This window comes from Rhamphochromis sp. 'chilingali' (assembly GCF_963969265.1).
Source record: "Rhamphochromis sp. 'chilingali' genome assembly, chromosome: 22".
Taxonomy (NCBI): domain Eukaryota; kingdom Metazoa; phylum Chordata; class Actinopteri; order Cichliformes; family Cichlidae; genus Rhamphochromis; species Rhamphochromis sp. 'chilingali'.
Window position 1 is genome coordinate 24,629,001 of NC_137950.1, and position 18,561 is coordinate 24,647,561.

Here is an 18,561-nt window from a genome sequence, read left to right on the forward strand (position 1 = left end):
GGTGACAGAGAGGCCCCCAGAACCTCTCTGTTTCCACGATGGAGGAAAGCTGGCTTAAAGGAAGCTAAAATGGCTTGTTCCACACAATGTAGGAACCCGAGACCGCATTAAGGCCCGGTATAAAATAATTAAGGCTTATTTTCAACTCTGAATTATGCAAAGTTACTCTAATAAGTCCAAAATTTCTAATGAGGAATATAACATCCGCCTTGCACAACCCCCAACAAACACAAACATATCCAGCACAGAGAAAGAAAAAAGCGCCTTTACTCCCTGGAAGAACTTGTGCTTATTTCATCACGATTACAACATATGAATTTCACCAGAATACACATTCACAGATATTACTGCTCAATTTTTAATCTTTTTTACTTAGAACTGCAGGCCTCCCTGTAAACACTGATAACTCAAGATTGAAGAACAGTAATACCAACATTCATGAAAAAGTATTCATTCATGCACGTTGGTTCATGAGATTTTGATGCTTAGCTCTGTGATATACCATCATGGTCAGTTGCCATCTAAGTCTAATGATTTAATCCCCCCTTGGTGAATCTTGACCTCCTGTTTTATTAGCGCTGCTGTTTCACAGCAAGAGAATCCCAAGTTTTAAACCACAATATGCAGTTTTGTTTTCCATAAGCTCTGATTTCTCTCACTATTAAAAAACATGCTATGTTAATACTGCCATTCTTGGCCTAGGATGCTCTTAATCCCAAGAGTTTCACTTCCTGTTTAATAAAGAATAATAATAGTAAAAGTATTAACGCCTCCTCGGCCCTTTCCTGTTTTGAAATGTTGCTACATCCCACGGAATCATCTTGATTGGATAATTTCTTACTGTGACCCCGAAATAGAGCTTGATGACTTCCCTATGACTTTCATAAATGAGTCAGAATAGTTTCATGACCTCGATGTATTATTCTTTCTTGGCCTATTAATGCTTTTTCTCCAGCTCAGAAAAGTCATTCAAGGGGAAAAATGGGGTCACTGCCTGCTTGCACTGTTAAAAAACTTTTCATGATATAAATGTGAGTGGTAATTTGAAGTGAACTGTTTCTCAAATTTGCCCAATTTCCCAGAAGAAACAAAACATCACCAATAATTTTTAGGTAATTTAAAATGAGCACAGATGCCTGTCTTCATTTAAAGTTAAGAGACAATACTACTTAGTGTCCACTGTTGTGGATATTAAGTGCCAGGGCTGTGAGATTCCCTGATGAAAATGAGTCCTACTAGCTATGTAGGTGCAGGAGATTTAATTCCATTAAAAGCAGACTGTATTTACAGCTTTCCCTTGGGTGAAGCTAAAACAGGAGACAGAGAGCGGCTAAGTAGAGCAGCCATGCTGTCCTTACCCGCTCATCCTCATGAAACCTGTGCACACTCATAGGCTCCATCAGAGGCGGGTAGGGGCTCTGAGGATGCTCAGGGGGCTCCCAAGATGTTTCCCCAGACATTGGGTTGTAGAAGTATGGGCGACCACTGGTCTCATCCACTAACTGCTCCCAGTCTGAGGTCCACGCCGGTGGGGAGGCGGTGGACAGAGAAAGGACAGGAGATTGAGGAGGTGAGGGGGAATAAGGCTCCTCTGCAGGGAGTGGTTCGGGGTCTGTGGAGGGGTCTACAAAAGGGCTGTCCCAGGTTGTGCGCCCTGTGTTGGGGTGGTAGTAATACTCCTGTCCACTTTCGTCGTCAACGTGCACCTCCCATCCCTCTGGGTTAAGGTAGGAAGGAGAGTAGGACGAAGGAGCCGATGGAGGAGACTCTGAGATGCTTTTCCGGAGCTCTGCTACATTGACGTACACTGCTGACCGGAGATTTTCATCCTGCACCTGTGGAAAAACAAAGAAGGGACTCATTCATATGTGCTTCTACATTACAAAACACAAGTTTAAAGCAAACAAAGTAGATTCTTCTGTGGAGTTCATTTTTGAAGGTGTCAAACTCAGATCTTGTCACTTTAGTGTTCCTGTAAACACACAAAAAAGTAGCGCAAGTATTGTCAGCAGTGTCAAGTACTTGTCTTCAGTCCACTGCTCTTACTATTGCTCTTTATAAGTCAGCCTTCCGCATCTTACAGAGCACAGGAAGTAGCTTAGAGCTGAAAAAACCCCCACAGACACGCTCTTCCCTCAGTAATAATCAAAACCTATATTTGTCCACAAAACCACCTCCACATGGGTTTAAGCACCGTCTGTATTTAGCACTTGCTGCCATAGTTGATCATGTGCTGATCAGTGGTGGGTTTTGCGAAGTTTTTGTTAAATACTGTATTAAAAATAAAAAAAATAAAAATAACAACCACACAAATAACACCAAACCACAGGCCAACCATAGATGTTTGAAAACTAGGGTATGCGTTACTATTGCGCATCAGCTTTGGTCCTCTTGTTCGACTGCAAACCAGTTAACTACCTATTTCATTTCATTTTCTCTCTCAATGGGTTGTTAGGTCCTCAGTGTCACATTGCTTTCATGAACAGAGTTCCACATGAGTCCACTTGCTGCATGGCAGGAACACAACATGCAAAACAATCCTGATCATCACAACTAATTTGTTTAAAGAACACCAGCGAGAGTGAGTGCGATGAAAGGCTGCCACTGTCCTCAACCTTTCCTTAGTTACAAGTAGGTACCTGAAACAACTCCTGCCCAAAAAAAACAAAAAAACCTTTGCTTTAAGTTACTGTGCTCTCACCTGTGCTCCACTATTCCTTTTTGTAAGACTTCTGAACATGGTGGCACAGATAAAAAGACAGGCTCCTTTCTGCTGCAGACTTTCCCATAAACTACCTCTTGTCACATAGGTAGTCTCATTTTTTATATTTATCAAGACTTGAGACCTGCGCATGTCAGTGCTGTATCTGGTCATAACTGCAATAAACAGAGTCCACAAAAGGAAAAAAAGTGCTAACAGGAAGCAGCAGAAAGTAACTCAGTACATGTCACAATCACAATAATAGCGCAATACCTGCAGAAAATCTGATGAACAAATAGCAGAAATGCTCTCCGTCAAATTCATCTAAAGCTTTGTTTGTTGGGCATTATCTTTTTTTGGCATATTAAATACAACATACAACTACTTGGAGGTGGGGAGACAGTCTATTTGTAACTTTACAATATAACTAAATGTAGTGTATGTATGCAATTGACATTATATCAATACGCTAATATTTAATAACCGTCATGGACATCGTCTGGTTATCCGAGCTGCCCTCATTTCGACTATGATCAGTTTTAAGGTACTATTCCTTAACTGCTTTACACCTGAAAGGCAAATATGACAGTTTTTACTGCACGATAAACATGCACATACACTGGGCGATAGTATTTAGTCCATTTTTATCTTCATAAAAAACGGTCAAAGGAAAAAATGCAACACGGTGATCAGGACACTGACAAAGTTCCAAGAATAATCAAACCTGCATGTTTCATGCAAACCTTATTTATAATTTGAGCATTGGAATGTGCACGGATTCTTGCTTCAAGCCTGCCCATATGGAAAAGAAATAGTAAAAACTTATATGATTTACTCATGAAAGTGGCCACTTTCTCATTACTTTCATATATTGTTTTAGTAAGTATCCAAAACATACAAGTTTCATTATATAATTTTTCAAGGGATCTTATGTGTTTTCACTCTTGTATGCTTTTCATACAAGTTTCACACAAGACAGATACAAACTTTATAAGATTTATATATATCTTTTCCATATGGGTGACTTGTACAGTTTTTCCTTCCCCACAAACGAGGAAGTCACTACACATATATGTACAGTCAGTCGGCATCAATTACATTGTTATGTTCTTTTCCAGACTTTATTTATTAGGTACAATGACAGCCACCAACGTAATCCGTTTCTGCATGAGTTCTTTTGCTTGGGAATGCAGGATTATTAGTTGTCAATGAGTATTTGAAATAGAGATGCGGCTGTTTTAGTACAAGTAAAGGCCATTTTTTGTAGCACCTTTGGCTTCAGTAGTCATTGTTAGAGTCCCGAAGCAGAACTTCTGGGGAAAAAGCACCTTGGAAGCCAAATCATTGCAGTACATGCCACATAACAGCAACATCCAGTGAAGTAGTGTTGCTTTCTCTCCCACCCAGTCAATGACATGATCCTATTTGACTCTTTACATGTAGTAAAGGCCAAAATAATAATAAAAAATCCTTAAATAATCTTAAAAGAGAAAACAAATGAAATGTAAGGAAAGAGAGCAGTGGATTGACATGCAGTGACAGTCGCGCAAGCTAGGAACTGATCAGAGACTCGCTGTGGTTGGTCTATGTGCTTTAACCACTTGGCTTTTGGGTCACCCACACAGTACCCCAACTTAGAGCAGGCAGATAAATGTAGGTGATAAAAATAAAAGAGCAACGAGAGCATTTCTCTATTGCACTGTGTGTGTTTTTATCTATACAGTGTTAGCACTTGGCTTATTATTGATCTTGATATAACTATGAGGCAAGCGATGAGGACAACCAGACAGCTGACCCCAAAACACATTGATCCTGAACAACACAACTGTACAGACAGACACAGAGGAAATGAAAGAGCTGCATCATTGATCTCTGAAATAGCTATGCTGGAAGGTCCCTATCCTTTGGAGAAAACACTAAAACTTAACTGCACGTGATCGAAGCAAAACTGTGCATACGCATATACAGTAATACAATAACAACATCTGAGCATAGTTATATCAGTCACTCGTGTAGGTGGAATTATGGTGTACTTACTACCAGTGTTAATACAGTTCACTAAAAAGGAAACACTAAAGCTAGGTGGGTGGGTGAAAACATTTTAGTAAAATGGCAGTAAAATAAAAACTAAACTTTACATAAAACAGCCTGACTTGTATTGTTGTATTATCACCATCTTACAAAGTCTTACAACATTACAAATACTACAAATCTCATAGTAACAGAACCCAAAACCGTGAATGAGCTTAAATGAGCCAAGCCATTCCTTAAACTGAGTAATGAAAATAAATAGTAAAAAAAAACAAAACTTATTTTCAGCCCATGTGGACTCTATTTACAATGACGTCTGAGTTGTTAATGTTAATTTTTGTTCACAAAAACACCAATCAGGTAAAAAAAAATGAAACACAATAATGCTTTTAAGCCTTTAAGTGCGTTCTGTAGTTAACATTTGAATGCAGATCTTTGATTTGTAAGGAAGTTTCTCTGAACTGATGCTTTTGCTTTGGGAAAATGTTTGGACTAACAAACAAAGTTTGGGTCCAAACTAACATTAAAAACCAACATGGCACAGTTAGTACGCCATGTACGTCACCTTACTTGGTACAGGAAACAAAATAAGTGCAGGGGCGATGTGATCACGTTAGAGAAAACAGGAAGCACATCATTTATCAAGTTTATAAGGATACAAAAACAAACCAATGAATAAAACTGAGCTTTTCATTATAAGCTTCTTAAATAATGATCACCTACCTTAGAAGGCACCGGCAGGGCCATGCCCCGCTTGGACCGGTGACCTGGCCAAAACCTGGACTGCATCTCCACCATCTTTATGTTGTACTATCTAGAGGAGCCATCCATCCAAAAGACACCAAAAACTAGCGACTTAACCGTGCGACTACATTTGGTCCGCTTGTGCTGGGATAGAGGTGAGTGCACACCAAGAAGCACACGCTTACATCCTCCTCACACTGCAGCTGTGACAGTTGCACCCAGACTGAAAGGAGAACTGTGAGCTGTGTGACAACAGCAGCAGGAAGGGACTGTGTAAGGACTGGGTGAGACGTGCGTGCACGTCAGACTGTGTGTGTGTTTGTGCACGCCTATGCATGAATTCCTGTGCACAGGATAGGGGGGTAGAGGGTAACCGTCTGCCAGCAGCCCAAAGCAGAAACACACAGTGAAAACAAGACAGAGGGAACTGTAAGATAGAGGGAGCAGCAGAAACTCTGCAGGTCACTGCAACCTACTTCCTGACTGAGTACCCATAAGATAAAAAAGGAAATTACAGCAATGGAAACAAACTTTTTGGAAGGAAACATGTTATATTCACAACAGAGGAAAAGTAAGATGTTTTGAAACGGTAGAGCTTTTAAAATCTCTTGGTTTTCTTATGTAGAACCAGCAGCTTCCATATAGTGTGTAAAGTGTACACTAATGCCTACACCTAAGTGCCACTAGTGCCTACACTTTATTAATGGCTGAGACCTGCTAGTAGGTCACAGCTAATAATGTGTGTGTGTGTGTGTGTGTGTGTGTGTGTGTGTGTGTGTGTGTGTGTGTGTGTGTGTGTGTGTGGGGTGGGGGTGGGGGTGGGGGGGGGGTGGGGGAGCAAACATTTCCCAGAAAAGGAAATGGAAAAGCTGCTTTTTCACAGGTTTGTCTGATGAGTGTTGCTAAATCTACAGACTACATGTGGGTGGATGCTTGAAACAGGAAGTCTAGTTTCTGTTCAATTGAATTGTTCAGTCAACACTTCCTCCTGCATGGGACAACATAGCCAGCTGGGCTTCAGAGAGTGTGGGTATGTTTTATGGAAGATTTGGAATTTGGCTTTATCCTGAATAAGGTTTGAGTGTAACTTCTCTTTTTATATTGTTGAAATTTAAATTCTTGCAGGTTACAGGGTATACGGCAGAAGACAGTGCTGCAAAGAACATCCAAAAAGCATTTTCATTAATGCAGGAGTGTCAGGTGTATTAGTTAGTGGGCTATATGTACACCAATAAAGTTAGGTGGCAGGTGTGGCTCTTCACATGAGGTTTTTCTGAAATGTAACTGAAATTTTAAGTTAGTGTGAAAGCTTTTATTTTTAATGAACTATCAACTATTTGCAACTATTTATATAAAAAAGTGAAGGACAGCCTGAGAGAACTGAAACTTAATATATCAATAACAAAATAACTAAAGAAAATAACACTTTATATTCACACAACTTGTCGAGACGCAGAAATGCATTTAACTTTCGACAGATGTCTACTTCTGTACTTAGGTTTATTGAACAAAAAAAAGCTGAATTATTAATGACTTCAATACAGTTTTCACATTTATCATGCAGCAGGCCAGAATGAACTCGTGGGCCACATGATTCCCCTGCATGAAATCTTCTATTTGTAATGTGCATAAAACCACCTGCATAATATTAGCTGACATTTTAGTGAACATATGGGTGATAAGGTATACAAAAGCTTGTCCTGCTTATTCTTTTGCACTATATGCTTCATAAGAGCTACTTTCAGTGGCTCCCTTATTCAAAAGGAGTTGTCATACCGGGTAGCTATCAATACTGCCACAGACACAACCCCAAAAGAATTTGTGTCTCCTCTCTGGATCAAACTGGGGATCTTTTACTAGTAAGATAAATGTACACAACTACACTACAGATGGACTATAAGCTTAAAATGTTGCATATATTTTGTACAGCAACTGGGAGCCCAGTGTATATAATGTACGAATGACTATTTGAAATAACACTGACTTGAGCATGACAAAGCTTTTACCAATTGCAAAAAAACAACATACAAGCCCGACTAACCCCAGGTATTTGGATTAATCAGCTGAACTTAACCAGTTAGGATGTTTTGCTACATTTACTATAGCCAACAAGCTAGCTAACAAGCTAGCACAAGCTATGATTAGCCCATGATCAGTTCTGAACAGTTTTCCCTCCATGAACAAAAAGTCTAGCTCATCTTAACATTAATTTTACTGAAGCGTGGCCCCATGGAAATTCATATCAGCGTTTGTTTGTATCATTCATGGAATTTCTATTGTGCTGGAAGCCAATCTTTTATTGCTATCAGTGTACTTAGGGCACATTTTCATTACAAACGCTAGCTATGAACCTGTTTGGTGCTGTATGGAAGGAGAGAAGCATTTGGGAAAAAAGTGTTATCCTTTGGATTTTCACTGCAAGCTCAACCCGAACTCCTCACATAAAATCGGCCTACACACTGGTAGAAATAAAGACAGTGGAGAAGGACTAAATTCTTTCATTTATGTTTACACAATGGCAATATAAAAAACTTTTACTGGATGAAGAAGGCACCTAAGTGCATCTTTAAGTGCCTCAGTAAGATAGTTTGCTAGTCAAATCCATCTAATCACAGAAATGATGATAGTGTTGTGTCAGATTTTGAGATATGTTTCCAGCTGTAATGGAGAATATCTGGAGGGCATCTGTTGTATTGTTTTGTCTAAGATGCCAAGTAAATGGCTCCTTTTTGATAATGTTTTTGAGCGTTATTCAAGGAGAAAACCCTTCAGTGCAGAGCAGACAACTCTATGCCCTCAGCTATGCATGAAGCAGCAATCTGCTTGATTACTTAACCACATTAGCGCTCATCCAATCAAACAATGGAGAACCAAATTGGGGCCCAAATCACGCCACAAGCACACAGTTGAGCTATTGAATCGGTCTGGCTCCACTCGCTCTTACATCACACTCATCATTGGTCCAGAATCCTGGAAGACTCCATAAATGCCCAATGTGGAATCCATCAGCTTATCACATTCTTATCTATGCTCTCCAGGCCAGCTTTGCATGCCGATGTGAAAAACCCACTGATGCTGTTTGTTGATTTCAGATTTCTCCCACTCACACTTTGTAGGTGAAGTGTTTTCTGTGTAGGAGCGAGGGAGGATTTAAGTACCAGTCGAAGTAATGCTCTCTGGGGAAACTATAAACCAGCCAAGTGAAATGGAAACCTTGGTGTTTTGCAAAAATACCACCTTGACATTTTTTACAGGTGAAAGTAAATATCAACAGTTTGCGTGCAAACACACTGGAAATAAAAATAAAATTCGGGACTTCACTTGCAGCTTTTGATTCTGGGAACTTTTTCTTAGTTCTTAACAAATAGAAAAAAAAGGCAGGATTACTGTAAGCAAGCACATCATAACAAAACTAAGAAAGCATTTTAAAAATAATAATTGCACAAAAGACATTCCTGAGCATATGACTAATACATCCCTTGATAAAGACCGACTGAAGCTTCCTTTAGAGTAGTTTTACATTATTTTGCATTTGTAAACTAAATGAGCAGCTGCACTAAGAAAATAGTAATAATAATTTAAAAAGGTTACAATAAAGTTACAGAGCTTAGCATCCAAGACCTGGGAGAGAAATGCTCAGAAATTTAATGTTTAACAACAAATGTCAAGAATATATTTATGAAATCCTCAAAAACGCTTCTGATTGTGGTTATGTCCAAAACGATTCACTCATTCACTAATCCCAGTGTCCTACTTTGGGAGTTTTATTTAAAAGAGTACATAGCACGCTCATTACTGGATGGACACTACTGGCAAATTTCCTATTTCCTGTTATAGATTTATTTTACATCTACTGTATGTCTCAAAATCTGAAAAGTGTTGCGAATAGGGAAGGGCCTTAAACTTGCATGTTTAATGACTAGTAGGGGCTCATTCATGTAGTTGTAACAACACTTCCAGTTCCACAGAACTCTATGGGGGCCCTCAGCTCCCATGCTCTGTGACCACAGAAAACACTGTAATAATGACCTTATAGTTTATGGTCTTACTGAATAACATCACAACAATGATTTTATTGTTGTAATGTTTATGATGTTTAAACCATCAAAACACTGAATGTTTCATTAGAGGACTTCACTAACCTGTTTGTAACAGTGTGCCTACTTGGGAGTCAGAACTTAAGGCATGGTGAGATACTGTAAATGCACTGAATAGGGTGTAGCTGTACATATGGACATCACTACAGAATGGTGAACCTACTGTATAGTCAACTGTACAGTGAAGAGGGGCTGATTTTGTACACATGCTTTGACATCTGTACAAAAATATCACTTGTTTCTCAAGGCTGTACCTGGCTGAACAGGCTGAGATTACATATCTCTTTATGTAATCTCATATTTCCACATAAAATTACAAAATATGTCCTTTTTTTTTTACAGATAACTATATGTTTAATACCTAAATTATGACTTAAGAACCAAGTCAAACCAAATTACCTTCGCAAGAGCAGTTTTATTTGCCAACAGTGTAAAATATTGAATGTGAGAAATGTATTGGTAAAACATGACAGGCATAAACTGGATCTAAGTCTGACTCTCTGAGGTCACGGTATATATTTAGTTCTTGTCTCACACTTACATGCTGAACAAGTTGTTAAACCTTAAACTATAAAAAAAACTAACTCTGTCAAAACACATCATAATATGCATACTTATTTTCACCAAAACTAAAATGTGGTGAAAATGAAAGGACTTGCCTGACCAGGAAGCTAAAAGCACCCGTTCTGCCTGATGTACACATGTGCTGTGCACAGAAATGCCTGACAGGACACTCACACTACCTGTTGGAGCAGTTTCTTGGCATCTGATGTTGTTTCACAGAGCACCAGGAATTATTAGTCTTAAAAGGTGCAGGGTGAGGCATTACTTTTAAAATGCCAATACACATGTATATATATCAAAGGCTCCAGTGCTATCTGTGATGTGGATTATGAGACACGTTTACTTTTGCTGCCAGACATCAATAATTGAACCTTGTACTTCTGGATGATAAAAGAGCCAATTGACACAAGTTAGGTATTTATGAGTCATACTGGCCATAAACATCAGACCTGAATTAAAGTTTGCATTCTACAACAATAGTTTCACAACCTGAGCTTCACTCGACAAACTTAACTTCCCATCTGAAAGCCCAGAACAGCCCAAACTCCCTACCACATTAAGTGACCTACATTTTGGGCTAATTGCAAGTTCTGCACATTACATATGCACACACACGCCAACTGCATGGCAGGGCTGGCATTAAAAGCTCCAAAGCCCTGCTTGTTGGGAGTCAGGCCAGACCCCCTCGCATCACCATGGAGATGGCCCTCCATTGTGGGGTAAGAATTAATGCACTTGAGGGGTCCTGGCACGTCTACAGTCCCGTTACAAGTGTGTGGGGGGTTCATTCATGTTTACACAGAGGAGACGAGAAGGACAAATTATGGTTTAAAATGCAGGAATTCAACTGCACCGCTTCGCAAAAATCATTTCTGGGAGGTGGTAAAAATCTCCCACTGAAGCAACAAACTGTGCTGGTAATTACAGCGTAATGCACACCAAATCACTGGGTATAGTGGGAGAGGCTGTAGACATTACATGACTCAAAGTGCCACACACATTTGGTAGAAACTGAGCAGAAACCCAATCAAACACACCTTCTCCTTCATAAACCCCAGTGCTGTCTGACGTCACGTATTCCTTGCAACAGGTGCAAAAGACGACGGGAAGTGTCGTGAAACTTACCTGAAGCAAAAGTTTCAAGTCACCAAACTACATCCGACAGGAACATAAGGTTAAATGTTGCCGTGTGTTTCATCGTTTCCCTGCCGTGCGCATATGATCACAATTCCCCGGATCGTAACCGGTGCTGGGAAACCAGGTAGCAGCTGGAGGTTTTGGGAGTGGCTGGCAGATTTTCGCTTTAACTCCTTCCTCTCCCCAGGAAAGGTCAACCAGCTGACACAACCTGTTTGTAACCTGTTCTGGAGTGTCATCACAGCCACAGACTGTATTTTTCAAGTCCCAGAGCTAAAAACAGCCCCTCCTTCAGCTGCACTGCAAAGCCGTTTCATCCACTGCAAACCTCCAGCTCCTCCCGAAGTTTAACCACATCTGTTTAATACAAAGGTGAACCATACGCACCTGATAAAAGTGATCCCGCACCCTCAGAAACTTTCGCTGAGTAAAACTGAGGTCTTGAATCAGCTTTTACCGAAGTATTCAAGGAACACCTCTTTTTTTTTCAGCCATTGAAATGGCATGAAGGGAAAGACCGGGCATTCATATGCTGATGAGCTGGCTCTGACACACCGCAATCAACCGAAACGGTATTCTAAGTCCTTCCTTCACTAGTGTCAACACCAATAAATGGTGGGATCTTATATCTAAGCAAATCCAACCATTCAGTGCTCAGGTTAACCAGGAACACGTTCAATAATATTACACGTGAATCTCTGTTGATCTTGGTTGGGACTAGGCGTGAATTTGATATGAGAGTGTTTTGTAGCTTCAGAAAGAGCCGCACGCAAACTGCCGCAAGGGATGTCCCTTGAGTCAGCAGGTGGGGCACGGGACAGCACAATTAAAAAGCGCATATAAAACCTGGGATGTAGACTTAGAAAGAAGTGATCGTTGAAGCTCGCTCCTCAGAGCATTATGGGTAATGTAGGCAGCAGCTTTCAAACATAGACTGTATATAAAAGCTGGATACAACCCATGTTGAAGCACTTTGAACCCACATTCTTTTTGATGACCATTAGGGAGCTGTACTACGAAACTAGTTCAGCATAGCTTAGCTTTCTCTGCATTAGCTGGCTCGACAAAACCTAAAAACAAAACAATCCTGTGTTGTTGTAACAGGTTACATATGTAAAATAATTGTATTCCTTCGGCACAAAATCTCTATAGCACTTAAAACATGCTCTGAGCCTTACCTGTTACAGGTAGGTTACCATAGTGATTTAGCTAGATTAAAAAAGAGAGCTAACCCTTTAGTACTTCTTACAACAGATGTTTTTTATTTCTCAAATAGCCCTCAGCTCTCGGGATCTATGGCCTCAAAAACGTTCTGATCAGTTTATGATGTCATTTGCTAGTTTAAAGTTTTACTGAATACAACATGATGAGCGTTTTATGCATTGTGAAACCTGTTAGCTAAAAGATCATGGTTACCCTGTGACTGACATTTCACCACCATATGAATATGGAGATGTAGAAGGCAGTGGTGGCAGGAGTCCACGTCCATCTTTTAAATACAGTTTAGGCTTTAATGAAGGTTGGCTCCTAAAAATAAGTTCTCCCATTTCTGGTTAGAATGGATACATATGCATTAATAGTACTACTAAGGTATTACTAGTATAATGGGGCCCTTTTTTGTACAACACATTCTTCTCTTTGATTTTTTTTGTGTTCCCAACAGTACTTAGGTGCCTTCACTGTTTTTAGTTGAATCCTTAACGCCAGTAAGTTCAGTGGTTTTACAGTTACTAGTTCCAGTTCAGGTATTTTCACAGCTTTTGAAAGATATAATAACAGTAATATAATAATATGTTAAGTCATGTTGCCTGTCGTTGCCTGTAGGCTTTTTTGGGGTGCAGCATGTAAGCCTCACCTTTCTTAACTCAATTCAAGCCTCCACACGATCCTATTTCTGCCCGTGTCCCGTGGGATTTCCCAGACAATGGGTCTGCTCGGCTCATAGGTTTTCTATTTAAGGAGCAGGCCATTTAAATCTGGATTTTGCCATGTATTTTATAAAAATCAGTTAAGATTACAGTTTTAGATGCTCTAGAATAAAAAGACAAGACAATATGTTAAGGATAATAAATACTGAGATATGTACATGTTTGCAGGTTTAATAACAGTCTGCAAATACTGTATGATCAATAACATCAACAGAACTGTGCTTCTTTATTTTTGTTTTGGGTCTTTTACTTATATATATATATATATATTTTTTATATATATATATATATATATATATATATATATATATATATATATATATATATATATATATATATATATATATATATATATATATATATATAAAATATATATATATATATTTTATATATATAAAATATATATATATATATATATAAAATATATATATATATATATATATATATATATATATATATATATATATATATATATATATATATCTGAATAATACGTAATGTCACACAGTGTGTTTCTCAGCACACTTGCTTTTCTACTGTTTATAGTGGACAGAGAAGAGATAACTGGATAAATCTTTCTATGGGAATTCAAGTTTACTAGTCTGAGAGTTTGAGATGTTGAAACTGATGTTTAAATGCTATTCAGTTCTCTTCTCAGTTCTCCTAAGAGCAGGAAGTGAAATAGTTAGAGCCACAGATGGGCCGAGGCTTCACCTGGGATCCCCAACATGCAGCAGAAGTTCCCAGTGTTTTTGTTATGTTCTCTCTGAAAATAAAGCAGCGCTTCATTGCACATGTTTCATAAGTGATAACCTCCTCTTATGCTGCATAAAGTGAAACTTCTAAACTAAGTCTAGTTCATCGTGTTTGTTGCATAAAAACATGAATACAAGCATTTTCAAGGTGCATTTTTTGTGGCTTTAAACGTGCATTGATGCAGTGCTAAACAATAACACAGTCAAACCTGCAGTGGGGGTTAAAGCTTTTTAAAGCACTGTAATGTGTAAGCATAGCTGCCATACCTTACATGACAAAATTGCACCCTCTTGTGGCAGAAAACCCCCGTGTTCATCAATTGAGGTGATACAGAATGAATGAAGCGTTGAAAAAAGTATGTGGGTCTTACCTGCTCCGTAGGAGGTACTTGCATGGAATTTTTTTCTGCAGTTTGTTTGACACTTTGCCTCTCTGGGGGATGCGTGTCGAGTGAAACTAGAGGAGGCGGAGGCTCGGGAAAAGTGTCAAATTCTGTGACGATTAGCTCTGGTATGGTGTCATATGTGGGTGGTGGGGGCAAAGGGAAATCCATATCCTCATCATGTGCAGAGGTCTGCTCTGCAGTATCATCCTGCAGTGAGATTTTTGACTCTTTTTTTTCTTTTATGACCTTTGGCACCAGATGAGGTTTTGCATACACTTGGGTGCTTTCAGCCTTTGGAGGTGCCGAGTTGTGCGTTTTTACATTATTCAGAGTGTGTACAAAGGTGCTGTTAGTCTGTACATCTGTCTTCACCTCTGGTAAGTCGTCACCGAAACCAAAAGTGGAGAAGCGGTAGGTCTCTTTTGGAACATCCTGAGATGATGGACGACTCTTTGTTGTCCCTTTACGTGGCTTTACGTTGGTCATATCCACTGGCTTACTAACAGTCAGACCCTGAGCTGAATTCAGCTTGTTAGGACGAAGATGGTCTCCACCGGTGGCCGAGAGCTCCTCCACATACTGTGCAGGAATATAAAAGGGCTTGGTGTGCTGGTCTTTGCGAACGTGCCACCAGTGATCATTAGTCTTGGAGACCAGGATGTAACTTTCGTTTGGCTTTATGGACACTCGGCGACCATCTTTCGCTGTGTACTCGTACTCAAACTTCACTGACACGTGCTCCATGCTCTTGTGCAGGGCATCAACTCCCAGTTAATGTGGACGCACAGGGAACATTTTGAAACTGGAAATAGAGGAAATGTGATGTTAGGGTGGGTGTCAAAAAGTGTTCAGAGTTCATTGCTTGTTTTTGTTTCGTGATCCCATTTCACAAGATTGTGTGAAAAATCTCTCAAATTGCCCCCCCCACACACTATATATATATATATATATATATATATATATATATATATATATATATATATATATATATATATATATATATATACACATACATATATATAGAGAGAGACACAGATAGATAGATATGTGTATATACATAGAGAGAGAGAGAGGAGACTATTTTTTGCATGTCTTCATAACACTTAAGTGCTTAGTGTGTGTTGGTTGTGGGCTTTTTTGCTCTGACAACCCAACACAATTGGTAAAAAGGAAATGAACTACTGCTTAGAATCATGGTGATGATGTTGTATTTCTTGGGGAAATACAACATCAGATGCACAACAACACATGACACCTACGCTGTGTCATTGTTTATCTGACAAACAGTCACAAAATGCAGCTGCAGTGCGTAAAAAAATTAGACACACTCTTAGGACTTCCTGCCAAGTCTGTGAAGGGTTATACAGCCATTTCCAAACAACACCATTCTACAGTAAGAGAGATTACTCACAAGTGGAAAAGATTCAATCCCCTTAACACCTAGTGTAACATATTTGATACAAACCAATCTTTGTGCGCTTTTGAGACTTCTACATCATTAGAGTCCTTTATTCTCTTAAAATACTTCCTCAATCAAATTCTAAGACATTTAAAAAAGGAAAAGAAAAGAAAATAACAAACAAATTGAAAGCCATATATGGAAATTAAATTTCAAGAAATTTTTTAATCAAATTTGTCAGATAGTTCAATAAACTCTCCAATTCGAATTTTCTGGGAATGAATTCAAATGTCCGGCTTTAAGGGCTTAAATATTAAAGTTCATGACAGTACAATTAGAAAAAGACTGAACAAGTATGCCTTGTTTGGAAGGGTTGCCTGAAGAAAGCCTCTTGTCTCTAAAAAAGAACACAGCAACGTGGCTTAGATTTGAAAAGTTACATCTGACCAAACAATATGACATTAGGTAAAATGTCCTTTGGACAGATGAGACCAAAGCGGAGATGTTTAGCTATTGTGCATAGCATCATGTTTGGGAAAACCAAATAAATGGGCACAAACATCTCATAACTGTCAAGCACGGAGGTAGATGGATGAGGATTTGGGCTTGGGCACCTCACAGTCACTGAGTCACCCAAGAACTCCTCTGTACACCAAAGTATTCTAGAGTCAGATGTGAGGCCATCTGTCCGATAGATAAAGCTTGTCTGAAACTGGGTCATGCAACAGATCAACGCTCCCAAGCACAGCAGCAAATTTACTCAACAGAATGGCTGAAAACGCGAAAACATTCCAATGGTCTAGTCAAAGAGCAGACCTCAAACTGATTAAGATGCAATAACGGGAGGGCTGTGTATAAACAGAAAGTGGGCCAAATTTTCACCACAATGATGTGAAAGACAGAGTGATACAGAAAAGCATTCAAAAGCTATTAAGTCTATGTAGTTTTCCATATTTTTCCTCATTTTGGATTTGTTTTTAATAAATAATGTGATATGGGTGCATTGTTGTTCATCTGAGGTTGTATTTCTCTAATTTTAAGACCTGATAAAAATAATGCTACATAGCTGTAACATCTATATTCTTTTTCTTCTTTCATCGAGCACTCAAAGCACTTGGACCCATGTCTGCCTGTCCAATAATCCATTCATGGTTAGTGTTTGACATTATTATGTTAATACTGATTTACCAGAAAGGCTAATGCAGTTCCAGTTTAGAGTAATGAGCAAAAGGCTGGCAGAGATAAAAGCCTCTATGTGTGTGCGCAGAATTAGACAGGAAATGGAAGTTGCTTTCCATTTGCTGCAGAGCAACTTCAACCTAAACTTGAGCTTGAGCAGCAGACTGAGTAATTGCTTAGCCACAAAACAGGAAGCCTGCACCGTCCTCGTCTCAGCGTCAGGCAGACGTCACTCAGCAATCTCAGTTTGCCTGTTAAAGGCTATGTTTTTGCTACGGAGGACTCTGAATGTTTACTGCTTTTTATTATCTTCTGAAGCACATTTTAAACAACAAATTTAGTCATACTAAAAACAAAATAAAACCACAAAAGACAGTCGTATTGCTAATAGTGCTAGCCGTATTGTTAAAATCCTTATACACTGCTTTTTAAAAGAAACTCCATAATGCCAAATCATACATACACTCAAGGCACATAAAAATGCAAAATTATAAATAATGGGGGGAAAAAGTTAACCAACATGGGTAAAATTCTCATATTTTGTCTTCTGGCATATTTTAAAGTTCAACATTCAACAATAAAATCAAACCTAACCCTTGAATTTCACACTTTATAAGTTAAAATTGGTTTACTTGCCTCATCTCTGCCTCCCAGCATTCCCCGACAGTAGTTTTTCAGTCTCGCAGCCTTGAAGCGGCACCTAAGTATCTAAACAGCCGGAGCTCAACCTGCTGCTTACATGTATCATTTCTGCTCGTTTGCCTCCCTCTTATTTCCTGTTCTGTGTGCCTCTGCGAATGCACCGAAAGAAGCAAATGGTGAGGCATTACAGCACAAAAGCCACGAGAAATGGGAAGTCTGACTTTAACCACACTTCCCAGTGTTTTCTTTAAATGTGCTTTGTTTTCACAGAAAATTGCTCACAAAAAGCCAATGGGATTGTCCGACCAAGTGCTGACTCAGTCTGCCATAATATTTTGCAAACACTGTGAATAAATAAACGTGGTAAACATAGAGTTTTAAGGACAGTTTAACTCTTTTCTTATTGAAAATAACAAAGATAGTTTAATGTTTTATGTATGTGATGGGAATGCAAAAATGAAATCTTTTAAACTTAATAGAGTATGTTACCAATAGGACCATAAGACAATACTTTAGAAAAGCAGGGTAGTTATGTGTGTAGTTGTAGCTTCATGTGTATATCTTTAAAACCAAGTACGCCCTCTGCTGGAATTTTAGGTTAAATAAAATACACATCTAAGTCCAAATGATGATTTCCTTACTTATTTATTTTGTCTTATTCGCAGATTTGGACTGGACTAAACTGTGAATCACTGAAATACTGCGGTCTCTCTTATAAACCGATTTAAACCGTGTTTATACAGAACCGAGGAAAGAAAAAAGACACGAGATCTGAAGTAGATCCAAGGCAATCACATTTCTGTGGATTACATTAGACACTGAAAACACTCATATCTTCATTTACGTCAAAAATACCGTCGGTGTCGTTTTTATGTTGCATATTTCCTTACACACGTGCTCAATGTGGTAACAATAAAAATTAAGACATCAAAAACTATCTAGGTCTTCAGTGTGTGAAGCAATACAAACAAACCTTTAGTAAGGTAACACAGTTGTTA

The 18,561-nt window shown here is 38.9% G+C and overlaps 1 protein-coding gene across 1 annotated transcript in view; it reads right to left on the reverse strand.

Annotated features, from left to right (window-relative positions):
* Positions 1–15,102, reverse strand: part of arhgap27 (Rho GTPase activating protein 27) — a 28,393-nt gene extending 13,291 nt beyond the window's left edge. The window contains exons 1-2 of the mRNA XM_080873233.1: positions 14,329–15,102; positions 1,359–1,835 (exon numbers count right to left, since the gene is read on the reverse strand). Of these exons, the coding sequence (XP_080729359.1) occupies positions 1,359–1,835; positions 14,329–15,087 (1,236 nt within the window). The 5' untranslated portion in view covers positions 15,088–15,102. The remainder of the gene's footprint in view (positions 1–1,358; positions 1,836–14,328) is intronic.
* Between the last annotated feature and the right edge of the window lie 3,459 nt (positions 15,103–18,561).